Source organism: Chiloscyllium plagiosum, unplaced genomic scaffold (genome assembly GCF_037043375.1).
Source record: "Chiloscyllium plagiosum isolate Xiang-an unplaced genomic scaffold, Cpla_swu_hap1 HiC_scaffold_29, whole genome shotgun sequence".
Taxonomy (NCBI): Eukaryota; Metazoa; Chordata; class Chondrichthyes; order Orectolobiformes; family Hemiscylliidae; genus Chiloscyllium; species Chiloscyllium plagiosum.
This window is the reverse complement of record NW_028270167.1, coordinates 3,798,242-3,815,528: the sequence shown is the minus strand read 5'-3', so window position 1 is coordinate 3,815,528 and position 17,287 is coordinate 3,798,242. Positions and strand designations below refer to the sequence as shown.

The following is a 17,287-nucleotide window of genomic DNA, read 5'->3' as shown; positions in this document are numbered from 1 at the left end:
GGTAATTGGGAAGGGCTAATGAAATGTTGGCCCTTACTTCAAGGGGGTTTGGTGTATAAGAGTAGGGAAGTCTTACTGCGACTGTACAAGGTGCTGGGGAGACCACATCTGGAGTATTGTATGGAGTTTTGGTTCCCTTATCTGAGGAAAGATATTGTTTCATTGGAGATAGGTTCATTACGGTGATCTCTGGTGTGGAGGGATTGTCTTACAAGCAAAGGCTAAACAAGTTGGCACTCTACTCACTGGAGTTCAAAAAAATGAGAGATGATTTCATTGAAACATAGAGGATTCTTTAAGGGGCTGAGAGGATGTTTGCCCTCATGGGAGAATCTAGGATCAGCTGGGATGAAGAAGAATTTCTTCTCTCAAAGGGTCATGAGTCTTTGGAATTCCTTGCCACAGAGAGCTGTGGGAGCAGAGACCTTGTGTATATTTAGGTCTGAGGTAAATCCGTGATCAACGGGAGTGGAGGGTTATGGGCAAAGTGGATGTGAACAGTGTCGGGGATCAGCCATGATCCTGTTGAATGGTGGACACAAGGGGGCCAAGAGGCCTACTCCTGTTGCTATTTCCTTTGGGGCAAGATTAGAGTGGTGCTAGAAAAGCACAGCAGGTCAGGCAGCATCCGAGGAGCGGGGACATCGATGTTTCAGGTGTGAGCCCTTCATCTGATGAAGAGCTTTTGCCCGAATCATCAATTTTCCTGCTCCTCGGATGCTGCATGACCTGCTATGCTTTTCCAGCACCACTCTAATCTTGATTCTAATCCCCAGCATCTGCAGTACCCACCTCCACCTATTTACTATGATAATAATTCAAACTTAAGAATGTGGGAAAAATTGAAGAAACAAAATAATTTCACTTTTGTAGTTTTAGGCAGTTTGTGAGATCGACTGTGAATATTAGCATGATACTGCAGATGCTGGAAATCTGAAACACCGAATACTGGTGAAACTCAGGTCTGGCAACATCTGTCAAGAGATAAACAGTTAACATTTCAAGTCCGATGTACCTCTTCAGATCAGTTGGAAATATTACTTGAATTGTCCTAAAACAGTGGTTTTAAAACAAAACATATGCCCATTTACTTAATAGCGCTGAATACCAACATGTGTAACCTGTGCACTTGGATAATCTTCTAGATCCTCCCATTGTGTTGTTTACTGAAGGTTATACATGCTACACTGTACAAATATCCCTTTCCATCTGATTGATCATGTTAAATAATGACCAGGTTGCACACCCTCTGCAGTGCCATTGGTCTCATGTTGAATCCATTCCCTATATATAACATTGCTGCAGCTTTCTCCAAAGAGAGAACGTGACTGTGATTCATCTGAAAATAGTCAGTTCCATCTGCGGGAGGATCATGTTCTAATTACTGTAATCCTGATGTCTGAGCTAAGGTGAGTGTTTCCCTTGCATTGAAAAAGATTTTTCACAACTATCTCAGAATCACCGAAGTGTTAGAGTGTAGAGGAGGCCATTCAGCCTATCATGTCTGCACTGGCTTTTCAAATGCACATCGTTACTTAGTGCCAATTTCCTCCTTTTCCCCACTCTCTTACATACTATTTCTATCCCCATTACCAAAAAGTTCCCCTCTTGAATGTCTGCGTTGAACCTGCCTCCAGGGCAGTGCAGTCCATATTCTGACTACTCACTGAGTGAAAACGTTTATTTCTCACATTGCCCTTGTTTCCTTTGGCACATCACTTTAAATCTAAGCCTCTCTTGTTCTTGTTCCTTTTCGTAGCAGGAACAGTTCTTTGCTATCTACTTTGTCTAACCCCGTCATTTTTTGGAAACCTCTATCAAACCTCCCCTCAGTTTTCATCCCTCCAAAGAAAACAATCCTAACTACTTTAATCTATCCTTATCACTGATGTTTCTCATTCTTGGCACCATTCATTTCTGCACTCTGTCCAATACATTTAACATCCTTCTTGTAATGTGGCACCCACAACTGTACTCAGTACTCCAGCTGAGGCCTAACAATTGTCTTAAACATACGTTTACAAACTGCTGAAAGCAGAGCCTCCTAGAACACCAATCATTGGCTTCTCTGTAATCTGATAGGCTTGTAATAGGATTAAAAAGAAATTCCTTGAGTTGCATCAATCTCTTGGCTACAGTCCCAAGATGCTTTATCAATAACCTGTTGTACTGGAGCCCAGCATCACTATAGCTGATCACTGACTTCTCCAACAGGAGTGTGGATGTTTTCCTGTCTTGTGTGTAGTCCCATGGAGTGTTGACACTTAAGTAGGATTTTTTGAAGTCCTCAGGGTCCCACTGGTCTAAGTGCTTTGTGGTTAGTCTCGGGAACAGTGCTAACTGATTGGGATGCCACAATGGTTCACCTCACAATGAGATTCTTGCTGATGGTACATTATACACTGGACACATGATGATTTCAGTCTCTGTGGTAAAGTTTAGACCATAGACAATAGGTATAGGAGTAGGCTATTCAGCCCTTCGAGCCAGCACCACCATTCATTATGATCATGGTTGATCATCCACAATCAGTATCCTGTTCCTGCCTTATCCCCATAACCCTTGATTCCACTATCTTTAAGAGCTCTATCCATCTCTTTCATGAAAGTATCCAGAGACTTGGCTTCCACTGCCTTCTGGGGCAGAGCTTTCCACACACCCACCACTCTCTGGGTGAAGAAGTTTCTCCTCAACTCTGTTCTAAATGACCTACCCCATATTTTTAAACTGTGTCCTCTGGTTCTGGACTCACCCATCGGAGGGACCATGCCTCCTGCCTCCAGAGTGTCCAATCCTTTAATAATCTTATACGTCTCAATCAGATACCCTCTCATCCTTCTAAACTCAAGTGTGTACAAGCCTAGTCGCTCCAATATTTCAACATATGATAGTCCCACCATTCCGGGAATTGACCTCGTGAACCTATGCTGCACTCCCTCAATAGCCAATAGTTTGTACTTATGGTCTCCCAAGTGTTCAACAGAAATGAGGTTGGTCACAGATGTTCAATCTTGATTGGATGTACAGTGTAGGAATCCACATATCATGGGAAAAAGAGATGGCTGGATAACCTGAACTTCCTGATGAATGGATTCTTGACTTCCATCAAGATTACACAACAAGTTCTCACTGTCTTTTTTTCTTTCAAAGGAACCAGGTGGCACATAATGGATTAATCTGAATTAGAAACTCCGTGTTTGGATATCAGGATTCACTTTACATTATGTGCCTTTGTAAAAACTACATCTGGTTACCTTATACAACTGAGGCACAGTCTCCAAACTCCTGCCAAGTAGCCAAATTCAGATTTTGTACATTATTTCCAATCTTACAGCATTTTGAGAAGGCTGTCATAATAGCAGGGCTATCTAGTTTAGTTTCAGGAAACAGGAAGCCTTTTTGTTGAGTGTCCCTTTCTTATTGATGAACAGTGATGGTTGAGATTGTTTGACTGGTGGAAGAGACCACATTGTTTTCTTTTCTTGGGATTATAAACTGAAAAGGAGCTTAGATTGTTTTCACTGAAAACAGGAAAGTCTTTTGTAACTTAAAAATCAAGTGTAACATATTGTTGAGCTGTCTGATACAATATTGCTGTTTGGAAGCTGAGACTGAACCGTATCAAGAATCTTTTGAGTAAAGGAAATTTTCTCTGGCAACAGTTCTGTAGTTGAACTGCAGAGTGTTTAAAAAGCTGTAAGTGCCAAGAGCAGCAGAATGGAAACATCTGGAGCCTGCGGACAGAAAGCATCTCCTCTTTTTCTTCCCCATTCCATGAAGAGAGAAAGATAGGAAACCCCAGAAAGCTGAAAAGAAGGAACGAGCAGAAGACTAGACCAAAGTTCCCATGATCAACCATTACCGCACAGGCTAGAGTGTCTCACCATTGTGAAAATCCAAAGGATTGGAAGAGAAAATGGGATTTTCACCTTGTGATCAGGACTTTTGATCTTTGGAATTTTGTTTACCTTGTCTGTATTCTTTTACTACCCATTGTCAAGTGTTAAATCACTGGTCCTTTGTCTATCTTAATCATGATTGTGTGTTTGGAGGCTTTGAAGGGGAATAGTTTTATTTGCTTAAGTTAGAAATCCTTTCTTTTCATTGTTCTTGTTAAAGTTCATTTCTATTGTCACTATTACTGAAGTAACCTAGGTGTGTTTGCTTTTGTCCTGGATAGCAGTCAGTCTGGCAAATTTGGGTCTTTGTGGTTTTAAGAGTTTTTTTTGTACATTTTTAAACATTTTGAGAAGACTTAGAGACGTACAGCACGGATACAGACCATTTGGTCCAACCTGTCCATGCTGACCCGATATCCCAACCCAATCTAGTCCCACCTGGCCCATATCCCTCCAAACCCTTCTCATTCATATACCCATCCAGATGCCTTTTAAATGTTGCAATTGTACCAGCCTCCACCACTTCCTCTGGCAGCCAATTTCACACGCTCACCACCCTCTGCTTGAAAACGTTGCCCCTTAGGTCTCGTTTATATCTTTCCCCTCTCACCCTAAACCTATGCCCTCTAGTTCTGGACTTGGCATAGTTACCCTATCCATACTCCTCATGATTTTATAAACCTCTATAAGGTCACCCCTCAGCCTCTGATGCTCCAGGGAAAACAGCCTTAGCCTATTTAGTCTCTCCCTATAGCTCAAATCCTCCAACCCTGGCAGCATCCTTGTAGATCTTTTCTGAACCCTTTCAAGTGTCACAACATCTTTCCGATAGGAAGGAGGCCAGAATTGCACGCAATATTCCAACAGTGGCCTAACCAATGTCCTGTGCAGCACAACATGACCTTCCAACTCCTGTACTCAATGCTCTGACCAATAAAGGAAAGCATATCAAACGCCTTCTTCACTATCCTATCTACCTGCGAATCCACTTTCAAGGAGCTATGAACCTGCACTCCAAGGTCTCTTTGTTCAGCAACACTCCCCAGGACCTTACCATTAAGTGTATAAGTCCTGCTAAGATTTGCTTTCCCAAAATGCAGCACCTCGCATTTATCTGAATTCAACTCCATCTGCCACTTCTCAGCCCATTGGCCCATCTGATCAAGATCCTGTTGTAATCTGAGGTAACCTTCTTCGCTGTCCACTACACCTCCAATTTTGGTGCCATCTGCAAACTTACTAACTGTACCTCTTATGCTCACATCCAAATCATTTATATAAATGACAAAAAGTAGTGGACCCAGCACCGATCCTTGTGGCACTCCACTGGTCACAGGTCTCCAGTCTGAAAACAACCCTCTACCACCACCCTCTGTCTTCTACCTTTGAGCCAGTTCTGTATCCAAATGGCTAGTTCTCCCTGTATTCTGTGAGATCCAACCTTGCTAATCAGTCTCCCATGGGGAACCTTGTCGAACGCCTTACTGAAGTCCATATAGATCACATCTACTGCTCTGCCCTCATCAATCCTCTTTGTTAATTCTTCAAAATACTCAATCAAGTTTGTGAGACATGATTTCCCACGCACAAAGCCATGTTGACTATCCCTAATCAGTCCTTGCCTTTCCAAATACATGTACATCCTGTCCCTCAGGATTCCCTCCAACAACTTGCCCACCTCCTAGGTCCGGCTCACTGGTCTATAGTTCCCTGGCTTGTCCTTACCACCCTTCTTAAATAGTAGCACCACGTTAGCCACTTCCAGTCTTCCGGCATCTCACCTGTGACTATCAATGATACAAATATCTCAGTTGCCTAGCTTGTTATGTCAGATCTTCCACCTTGGGACCCTGCAACCACATGGGATTCATGTGGATTTCACCAGTTTCCTCATTTCCCCACCCCAACCTTATTCCAGCCCCAAGCCTTCAACTCGGCACCACCCTCTTGACCTGTCCATCACCTTTCCCACCTATCCTCCATCCCCACCCTCCTCTCTGACCTATCACCTTGTCCCCCACCTTCATCCACCTATCGCACTCTCAGATACCTTCCCCCAACCCAACCCCCTCCCATTAATCTCTCGCAAACCACCACAACCACCCCCCCTCCCCCCAGAACAAGCCTCATTCCTGCTGAAGGGCTTATGCCCAAAACATCAATTCTCGTGCTCCTTGGATGATGCCTGACCTGCTGTGCTTTTCCAGCACCACATTCTCAACTCTGGTCTCCAGTATCTGCAGTCCTCACTTTCTCCTATCATTAAGAAGAAAATTCTTTCAGAATGACGATAATCTTGGATAAATCCTCAAAAAGCTGCAAGATCGTTTTTACTTTTTTAACCTAATCTTCAGCCTGTCCCCATAGCCCTGAAATGTCCCAGTGCGGGCAATGGTTCCGTGGAGAATGTTCACCATTCTTTTCCTCATGGGTATTGACTTTGAGTGTATAACAGTGTCTGACCTTGCCCCATTGCATCGATGCACTTTCCAACCCTCCCCTCCCTAGCTTAAGGTATGATGTGCAGGAGCTGGTGTTGGACTGGGGTGGGTGAAGTTAAAAATCTCAGTGCCAGGTTATAGTCCAACAGGTTTATTTGGAAGCACTAGCTTAAGGTACTACTGAGACTAGTTGTCAATGCAGCCACTGTTCATCTCTCCTGAGCTCACTCACTACAGAGTACATTACACACACAACTACAGGTGAATTATTTGGCGGCTGATGCTTTTAACCCATTTGTAAATACAATCCTGAGTTAATTTGTGTCTTATTTGATTATCCAAGTCCACTTTATAACTAGAAAGCCACAGAAAGTGATTTTTCAGAGGCCTGCTGGAAAACGAGAGAGTGAATTTTTAAATTTGCTGAAGGTATTCTGTCAGAACACGACTGAGAATGAGGGTCTGACTGAGTGGGACGAAGTTAATTGTAGTTAAAGGAAACTCAGTGTAAGAAATAGGAACAGGAGTAACCCATTCCACTACTCGAGTCTGTGCTGCTATTTGATAACAGGATGGTCTCTTACCTTCCGGCACTAGTCCCCTCCCCTCACCATCACCACCCCCATTTACAACCTGTTTAATGATGTATTTTCAATTGAGTATAGTTTGTAAATCGGGACACTCCCCAAAGATCACTGTCTCCATATTTAACATAATTTTAACATAGTTACGGAGTACGTTAGTTCTATTTTAAATCCAAAATCGCACTTCTGACTGAAACCATACCCTCTCACCTCCCCCTGCTGTCTCCTGTCCCTCACTCCCCCTCGCCTCCCTACTCTGCCTCTCCTGCACTCCCCCTCACCTCCCCAACTCTGCCTCTCCCTCACTCCCCCTCACCTCCCTACTCTGCCTCTCCCTCACTACCCCCATGTGCCTATTCTCCTCTCCCTCACTCCCCCTCACGTCCCTCCTCTGCCTCTCCCTCCCTCAGCTCCCTATGCTGTCTCTTCTCCCTCACTCCCTCTCACCTCCCTACTCTGCCTTTCCCTCTCACCTCCCTACTCTGCTTCTCCCTCACTCCCCCTCACCTCCCTACTCTGCCTTTCCCTCTCACCTCCCTACTCTGCTTCTCCCTCACTCCCTCTCACCTCCCTACTCTGCCTTTCCCTCTCACCTCCCTACTCTGCCTCTCCTGCACTCCCCCTCACCTCCCCTACTCTGCCTCTCCCTCACTCCCCCTCACCTCCCTACTCTGCCTCTCCCTCACTACCCCCATGTGCCTATTCTCCTCTCCCTCACTCCCCCTCACGTCCCTCCTCTGCCTCTCCCTCCCTCAGCTCCCTATGCTGTCTCTTCTCCCTCACTCCCTCTCACCTCCCTACTCTGCCTTTCCCTCTCACCTCCCTACTCTGCTTCTCCCTCACTCCCCCTCACCTCCCTACTCTGCCTTTCCCTCTCACCTCCCTACTCTGCTTCTCCCTCACTCCCTCTCACCTCCCTACTCTGCCTTTCCCTCTCACCTCCCTACTCTGCCTCTCCTGCACTCCCCCTCACCTCCCCTACTCTGCCTCTCCCTCACTCCCCCTCACCTCCCTACTCTGCCTCCCCCTCACCTCCCCTACTCTGCTTCTCCCTCACTCCCCCTCACCTCCATATGCTGTCTCTCCCTCCCTCGCCTCTCTACTCTGCCTTCCACTCGCTCTTCCCATCGCTTCCCTTTCTCTAAACCAGGCCTCACCCCCTCTCCACCCACCCCTTCCCCCTGTGACACTGTGCTCCCTTTGTGCTAGACTCTCAAGCCTGAGTGAGAAGCATGTCATCTTCTCTAGAGCTCTAAGCATTTTACAATATAGCAGTCAGTGATATTAGTGGTTGTTTCATGAGGCCTGATTTGTTTTCTGGAGGTAGATAATGTTTGCCTCACAGCAATGTTGGGAATATCGCTTCAGTAAATGGTGAGCTGGTATCAATGTGAGAAACTATACTCCGACTCCTGTGAACTCTATGGTGTGTATTGGAACAGAGAACGAAATAACAGGCATTGATCTAATTGGTTCTCAGCTCTTCAGCATTTAATGATTTATTGAGGGTCTATTTTCTTTAAACTTCTCTAATTCATGAGCACAGTTCTTGAGACAACCCATTAAGGGGAGGGGAGGTCTTCTGATTATCAGTCCACCTTTCAGTGTGTCCTGGCAAAGACCCTCTGTTTCCAAGGGAGAAGGAAGCCTGCTTTTCTCTTGTTGCTGCAACAGAACACCTTGTCAGTCTGCTTTCTGTTACAGCCTGCTGCATTGCAACATCGTCTGCATAATTAAGTTGTAAATTGTTCATGTGTGAAAGATTGGGAAGAAAATAGCCCCATTGTCTTATTAACCCTGAAAGGAACAATCCGAAAACAATTCCCAGCAAGTGATGTTGGCATGAAACCAACATTAAAGAAGTCAAAGGACAACATGAAAAGCAAAACCCCAATCCTATCTGGAGGAGACCGGTATACCACACTGTGCCAGTTATCATCATTTAAAAGTTTATTGATCAGCTATCGAATGAAGAATCCTTTCAATTCAGCCAGATACCTGTAGCTGTAATTGTAAACTGGGAGCCCATTGCAAGCTATCCTCAAGATAACACTTAATCTCTGGTTCAACCTAAATAGAGTTTATAGAAACTTCTCTGAATCCTGAAACCTTTTTAAGTTTAGTCGGTACATTTACAATGTGTCTTTACAATGACCTCACTAGGAATGGAGAACAGCATACTATTAGCCCTAGTCTGATGAAGACTTTTCACTTGCTCTGAAGCACTGAGAAAATAAATTCCCAGTTTCTTCCTGGGAATGTTTACTGCTTTTCTTCTTGACTCTGACTTTGAACATCAGCCGATCAATTAACCTACCCAATGTTCTCAAGCATGGACTTCCAGTGGACCCTGGAGGATGTTAAAGCATCAGTGCATCTTCCTCATAAAACACAAACCTCAGTCACCGCGGCAATACATGTCCGTGACTCAAATACTAAGGCAAGCTGCCTTGATTGAGCATAGCCACCTACAAGCACATAACCACAAGTCTAACCTCTCACCAAAGCCTGTCATTTTTGAAAGTCTCTTGCAGCATTTTTTTTGTAAAGTGGTGATTATGTTTATATCCTCTTATCGAGAATGAATTTCTTTGACAACATAATACAACAATAACAGCAGAGGTCTGAAATCTTGGTTTGTTAATAAATAGAAATTGACTCTGTTTTTCAGAACCAGAAATTGATTCCTGTATTTTTCCGCTTCATAGAAAAATGTTGGACTGGAGCAAGCAGCTTTATTACCAGAATGCTGCAGGAGAGTATAAATTGGGAATGTTTCAGGGGGAGCACAGAGTGCAGGTCTGTGTGTGTGTGCTCAATACAGATGATTCCCTTGAGGTATTCAGCTGTGATACCTGTTTACTGTGCTCATGATCTACAGTTTAATTTGGGTGATTTAATGTGAAGGCTCCAGAGTACATGAAACTGAATTCACCCACACACCCACAACTAAAATTTGACAAAATCGAGCTTCAAGAAGAATCCTTTCTGTGTGAAGTATGGATGGAGTGGAATGGGAGCTGTGTCCTTCTGACCAGTCTCGCTGTTAATGAGCTGGGCTGTTCAGTGCCTTTGAGATCCTTTCACAAATTCAGTGATCAACCAGTTAAAGACACAATGATCAGTTTAATTTTTCATCTGAAGCAGAATGTAGTTGGTCACCATTATTCTGTTTTTCTTTGACCATCACCTTGCCTGAGTTACGGGAAAGTGTAAGTAATGGCAGTGGAATCTTGAACAAAGATTTTGATGGTTTTATGAAATTCATGCACGATCTTTCCTTAACCATTTTGCTTTGGTCACACCACTCAATGTCTTCTATGTCATTGATATCCTTATTTTTAAAAATGTTAATTTACTCCAAGGTTTTGAATCAGTGTTCTCAATCAAGCTCTGAACCTGCAATTAATGAAGTCATGGCCAATGTAGAAGCCATTGAGGTAGTAAGAACAGAGGAAGTCCCAACCATGTGGCAAGACCTGGACAACAATCCAACTTGGACAGATAAGTAGCAGGTAACATTCACACCAAATGAGTCCTGGACAAGAATCATCTCCAGCAAGAGAGAATTGAATCATTGACCCTTGACGTTCCATGGTATTACCATCACTGAATCCCCACCATCAACATCCTGGGGGTTCCCGTTGACCAGAAACTTGGCTGGACTAGCCGTATACATTAACACAGTGGCTACAAGATCAGGTCAGAGGCTAAGAATCCTGCAGCAAGTAACTCACCTCCTGACTCCCCAAAGCCTGTCCACCATCTACCATTTGGAGTGTGATGGAATATTCCCCACTTTCCCTGGATGGGTGCAGCTCCAACAACACTCAAGAAGCTTGACATCACCAGGATAAAGCAGTTTGCTTGATTGGCACCACACGTACCACCTTCAACATTCATATCCTCAACCCCTCAACCCGTACAGTCGTACCAGTGTGCACCACTGCCTGTTTGTTTGGTTTTTTTTGGTATCATGTACCAAATACAATGAAAAGTGTTTTGCGTGCTGTACAGACAGATCGTACCACACAAAGTACATCAGGGTAGCAGAACAGTGTATAGAATACGGTGTTACAGCCACCGAGAAGGTACAGAGAGCGCGAGAGATCAGGATAAACCTTTGAGAGGTTTGTTCAAAAGAAAACCGCAGGGAAGAAGCTGTTCTTGAATCTGTTCTTAAGTGTATACAAGCCTTTATATCTTCTACCTGATGGAAGAGAGCATAGCCAGGGTACAAAGGGTCTTTGATTATATTGGTTGCTTTCCCAAGTCAGCAGGAAGTATAGATGGAGTCATTGGAAGGGAGGCTGGTTTGTGTGATGGACTGGGCTGTGTTCATAACTGTCTGTAGTTTCTCACAGTTTTGGGAAGAGCATTTACCAAAACATGCTGTGATGCATCCAGATAGGATGCTTTCCATGGCGCGTCAAGAAAGATTAATGAGTCATTGTGGACAGGCTGAATTTCCTTAGCCACCTGAGGAAGTAGAGACATTGTTGTGCTTTCTTGACTGCCTCATCGACATGTGTGGACCAGGACAGATTGTTGGTGATCATCACTCCCAGGAACCTGACAGTCACAACCAACTCCCCCTCAGCCCCATTGAGGCAGACAGGGACATGCCCTCTACTCCATTTCCTGAAGTCAGCTCCGTCATTTTGCTGACATTGATTGGTGTCTTTGCACCAGGCCACTAAGCACTAATCTCTATCACCGCTCTCCACCCCCCACCCCACACCCATGTCATTTTTGAGTGTAGGTGTCAGACACAGTAAAAGACACAAGTGTACAAATCTTTATTCATTTTCCAACAGCATGAAGAAAAGAAACACCCAAGTGGCCAGTGACAAGTTGTGCCCTTCACATCAAAGGGCAATGCTGTGTGAACTAATCTCTTTATTCTGTCTCATCGTTGTTTGAGATCTGACCTACAATGTTGACGACATCAGCAAACTTGTAAATGCAGTTGGGGTGGAATTTGGCGCCACAGTCATGAATGTGTAGGGAGTATAGTAAGGGGCTGAGGACGCAGCCTTCCCGGGGCACCAGTGTTGAGGATTATGGTGGAGGAGTACGCATACCTTGTCTATCCTTTCTGATTGTGATCTATAGGTCAGGAAGTTGATGATCAAGTTACAGAGGAGGGAGCTGAGACCTAGGCCTCAAGAGTTTAGAGATGAGTTTTTTTTACAAGATGCAGGGCAACAACTCACCAGGCTTCTTTCAATAGCGCCTTCCAAATGCGTGCCTTCCAGTGCCTGGAAGGGCACAGACATGCTTCCAAACTGGATACTGTCCTGACCTGAAGCTATGTCACTGTTCCTTCCTTGGTGCTGGGAAAAGATCCAGGAGCATCTATACCACATGGATTGCAACTCAGCAATACCTCCCTGGGAACAGTTAGGGATACTCACATCCCCAAAACAAATGGAAAAGTAACAACCAGGAGAATTGATTCGAAAACAGTATGCGTACTGATCAACAGGAAAGGACATGGTGGGCCAATAAACATTAAAAACACAAAAGGTACAAATCTGTCACTGTAGGGCTGTGGTTATTGTAGTGGGGCAGATTCTAATCTCAGTGACTGCAGAGCTAGGGTTTATTAATACTTCTATACTTTTAAGAATTCTCAGCATTTCGGAGAAAGCAAGGATTACATTCGCAGAACTGCAGGTGAGCGTGACTGTTAACAGAACTGCACGTGTGCAGATCTATCATACCTTGTCCGAATCCCTATAAACTAATTTCAGACTGTAAAATTAGCCCAGCTTGCACAGTCTATCCATGTAACTTCTGAAAAATTGCTATTTTACTCAGTAATTGGTTTAATACGTTTAGGAATTCAGGCCCAGCACTGAGAGGTATTCCTACTGTGCACTGTTATAAGGGAACTCTTGGCATGAAAAATAATGAATAATTACCTGGAAACATGGAGAAAACAGCCGCACAGCTCCAAGAATAGATTAATTTTGTCTTGTGAGCATACATTGTTGATCTGAGTATTTCATTACTGGACTCCAAGGCAGGCTGAGGGCTAATTAATGCGATATACCTCCAGGGGCTTGTTGCATATAAACACAAAGGTTGATTTTCATAGCGTAACCCTGATTTGTCTACAATGTAGCTTTTGGATCAGGTAGTAATCTACTTGGAATCATTTAGATCTTTCTAACAAAATCACAGACCTGTCACAGGCAGCAGCTGTGGTTAATGTATGCACAATTTAAATTGTTAAAAAGGACAAGATTCACACTACACACGATCTGCTTTGGTTTCGCGTCCAAGTTGCTGCACCTCTGGGTATTCACAGCAACAGGGAATCTTGGTAAAAGTTGATCAGATATGTTAAACAAACACAACTGTGTAGAGTGATTGTAATAGTGTTGAATAATGATTTGTAATAGTCCATCATTATATAATTAGTTGTAATCAGTATTCAGTGATTAATAATCTGCTGCTGAAATGATTCAGAGTGCTGTAAATAACGTGGTAATCAATAGGAGAAAAGTCCTTTTGCGTTTCTGGTCATTTGGATTTTTCAGAATGGGAAGGGAATGTGGAGGAATATTGCTGGAACCTGTTCTAATCATCACTTGTTTAATTCACCAGATATATGTGCTAGCCATAGAAATGGATGTTAATGCCCAGGCCTGAACGTAGCGCTGTATATTGGGCAGCAGCTGTAGTGGCATTTGAACAAAATGGTTTCAGGCTCATTGCTGAATTGGAAATAATTGCACACTTGTTGTCTATCTGACTGCTGCCTGTCGTCACGGCAATGGATGAACCATACAGTTAACATGTTGGACTGTGTGTGCTCCTACTCATGGCTCTCCCTCAAACCGGTTGTGAAGCGCTATGGATCATATTTTGTAAGATGCTTGTCTGAAGATGGTGTTATGAGACCAGCTATGGTCACTGCTGGGCAACTCAGACAGTAATACAGCTTGATAGATTCTTTTTGTTTTTTGTAACAAGGTATACTGAAATACAGGCACACAGTGCTGCAGATTTTGGTTTAATTGTGCAAAGAATTTGATAAAATAGAATAAAGTAAATTATTTAAATCTGAAACAATTCGAATGATTTTGAAACGCAGTAAACATCAAATCCCATCTATGCTAGCACCATCATGTTACAGAACTCAGACACCAGAGAGACTTCACTCCTCTATGAGAGCTGTCGGTTTAATTTAAGTATTTCTTCCAATTCTCGATCTTGAGAGTCTGGTAGCCCTTTTCTTGATTAGTCACTTAACTGATTATAGACTTTCTCCATTTCAAAACACTCTTCAGGATTCAAGACAAACACTTCCGCTCTGGAGCTTTCTAACTAAAACTGTTACACTGTGTAATGTTCTCCTAGCTTTTCTGAATAACTTTCTCTCGGAGAAACTGCTTGATAGATCTAACTTCAACCAATATTTCTGCAAACCAAAAATAACAGCTTTCTAATCTATGGGCTCTTACCCAAACACAGCAAGAATCCTGATCCTTCTAAACTGAAAATAAGGTAATATTCCTCAACATTTTTTTTTTGCCTTAAAACTCTCCCATCACAACCCAATTCACATCACCACCCCAAGAACTCCTTCACTCACACATGCTTAAACAGGGGCTAAGTGTTGCCATGGTGATATTGTCACTGACTAGTAATCCAAAGATCCAGGTCATGTACCGGAACCTGGATTTGAATCCTGCTATCACAGGTAGTGGAACTCAAACCTAATAAAAGTCTGTATTGAGAGTCTAATGATGACCATGTCAATTGTTGCTTTTTTTTTTAAAAAAATGTAATTCACTAATGACCTTTAGTGAAGGAAATCTTCCATTCTTAACCAGTTCGGCCTACAGCAATAAGCTGACTATCAATAAAAATCCTAGCCAGTGATGTCTATGTCCTTTGAATGAATGAGGGATAAAAAGGCTCCTGAAATACTTACAAGTTAGTCTTTTAAATCCCTTTTTTTTATTGTTAAATTCTCATGTGGGACATGAGAGTCACCCTCCAATAATGAAATTAAATTATCTGTGTGTGTATTTTTGTCTATAATATAATTTTCCGTTGCAAGTAGCTTGATGGGTGACACTGTCGCTTCGTCCCTGTGAAGATACGATGTTCAAATCCCATCCTAGGAATAGGACTGCATTATGCAGGCTGAGACATCCGAGCAGTATCTAAAGGAATGTCCCACTCTCTGAGAAGCTAGCCTTTGTCTGAACCAGCTGTCAGCCAGTACAAGTAGACACAAAAGATACCATGGCACTTTTGAAGAGGAACAACTGGGTTTTCCCAGTGTCTTAGCCAATGTTTGTTCTTCAACACATTGTCTAGCTATCACCATTGTTAACAGTTAACCCGAGAATGCAACTTTAAAAAAAAGGGTTTTGTGATTTACACATGAAAGAAGTGAAACTATCACTGTATTCTAACAGATGAAAGGCTTAACAGACAATCAATTCTTCAATGTATAATTTCAGTTGCATCACACTGTAAGTTTTTGCTATAAATTCTGTGTTACGATCGAGCCCTCCACAATCACCTGATGAAGGAGCGTCGCTCCGAAAGCTAGTGTGCTTCCAATTAAACCTGTTGGACTATAACCTGGTGTTGTGTGATTTTTAACTTTCTTCAACTAACACCACCAAAAAACAGAATACTTGAACCTGTGGTTTCTATTGATGAGATTTGATTGGTTAAAGCTAGTTGCAAAGTGAAGTCGTAGTATGTTATTGGCTGGGAAGTACTCCGGGCATCGCAGGAATGTAAAAGGTGCTAAACCAGATACAAGTTCTTTCTTTTAAATTGCTACAATATTTTGAGTCACTGTATGCATCTGATATCTTTGATTATATAATTGACCAGTTTGTAATAAGATCATGTTGTTGTAGTTTTTCAGGCCCAGACGGTGATTGTGGACGACAGTGTGTCGGGATTTATTGGATCCAATGTGACTTTGAGCTGCACCTTCACAAACAACAATCCCAACATCAAAATCACTCAAGTCACATGGCAAAAGGCAACCAATGGGTCGAAGCAAAATATTGCTATTTTTCATCCAACTATGGGGGTCTCTGTCTTGCCTCCCCACAAAGGCAGGGTGTCTTTTAAGAAGCCATCACTGGACGATGCAACAATCCAGTTGTTCAACTTAGAGCTGTCAGATGAAGGTGTCTACATCTGTGAGTTTGCAACCTTTCCGACGGGAAATCGAGAGAGCCAGGTTAATCTCACAGTTTTTGGTAAGTGTTTATTTAAATCAGATACTCTATAACTAATGTTCTATCTGGTGTTTACAGTGTGTGGGGGGAACTGCCCTTAGAAATCCTGAAATCTTAACTAATAATCCAGGCATTGAGTTGAAGTCTTATGTGTTTGTTAGAGCTATTTGAATTCAGTTTATGAAAGAAAGTCTGGAATAAAAATCAGTAAAACTGAGCACAAAACCCGTTTGATGTAAAAGCCAAATAAGAAAACCCATGGGCCTCCTTAACTGGTTCCAGTTCTGCACCCATATGGTTACTCCTTAACAGTCCTCTGTTGCAAAAATTGAGTTTTCCCATGTAATGGAGAGTTAAGTAAACACTGAGTCCCACCCTCTCAACAATATCAGTTCAAGCAAAATACTGAAGTACTTGCTCTGACTGCAACATGAAAGTGTCCTCACATCCCCCCAAATCATGTTGTTGGCCTACAGTACAACTTCCACACAGCATCCACAAACATATGTCTTTATCAACGCAAGGATGTATTACTGGGATTTGCTTTGTATGTTGAGCACAGAAACATGGTTTGGCCAACACCATTCATGCCAGTGCTTATGCTGCACTTGAGTTTCTCACATCCCTCTTCATCAAACCTCAGGCTGCACCCAGGAAGACCCAGTAAACAGTAAAGAAATAAGGAGTAAATCATCTGTTTTGTAATGTCGATTGAGAGGTCAATACATTTTCCCCTGCTCCTCTTTGAAATAGTGCAATTGAATCTTTGGCCTTGGAAGGCCATAAGTTGTCCAAATCCACAAGAAAGGCCTCAGCTTAACATCTCATCTGTAAGGGGGCCTCACAATGTGATCAGAACTACACTGTAGTGTCTGTTTTGATTGCTGTGCTCAACTCCTAGACTAAGACTTCAATCCTCAACTTCAGCTTCCAAGCTCAGGCCTACATAGCCAGGACAGACACTGGGAGAATGCTTCAGATCCTTCTATTCTACTCCTTCCATTCCTTCCTCGTGTATTTCTTCTAACCTGCCGTTAAATATGTTTACACCATCTGACCAACTGAACCAGTTCCATATTCTTGCCGTTCTTTGGGTTCCCGAATTTCTGATTGGAAAAACAGTCACTAATAAATTC

The 17,287-nt window shown here is 43.0% G+C and overlaps 1 protein-coding gene across 5 annotated transcripts in view; it reads left to right on the top strand.

Annotated features, from left to right (window-relative positions):
- Positions 1 to 17,287, top strand: part of nectin1b (nectin cell adhesion molecule 1b) — a 557,504-nt gene that overhangs the window by 113,702 nt on the left and 426,515 nt on the right. For all 5 annotated transcript variants that reach the window (XM_087976317.1, XM_087976315.1, XM_087976313.1 and 2 more), the window contains exon 2: positions 15,822 to 16,172. In XM_087976317.1, coding sequence (XP_087832443.1) covers positions 15,822 to 16,172 — 351 coding nt within the window. The remainder of the gene's footprint in view (positions 1 to 15,821; positions 16,173 to 17,287) is intronic.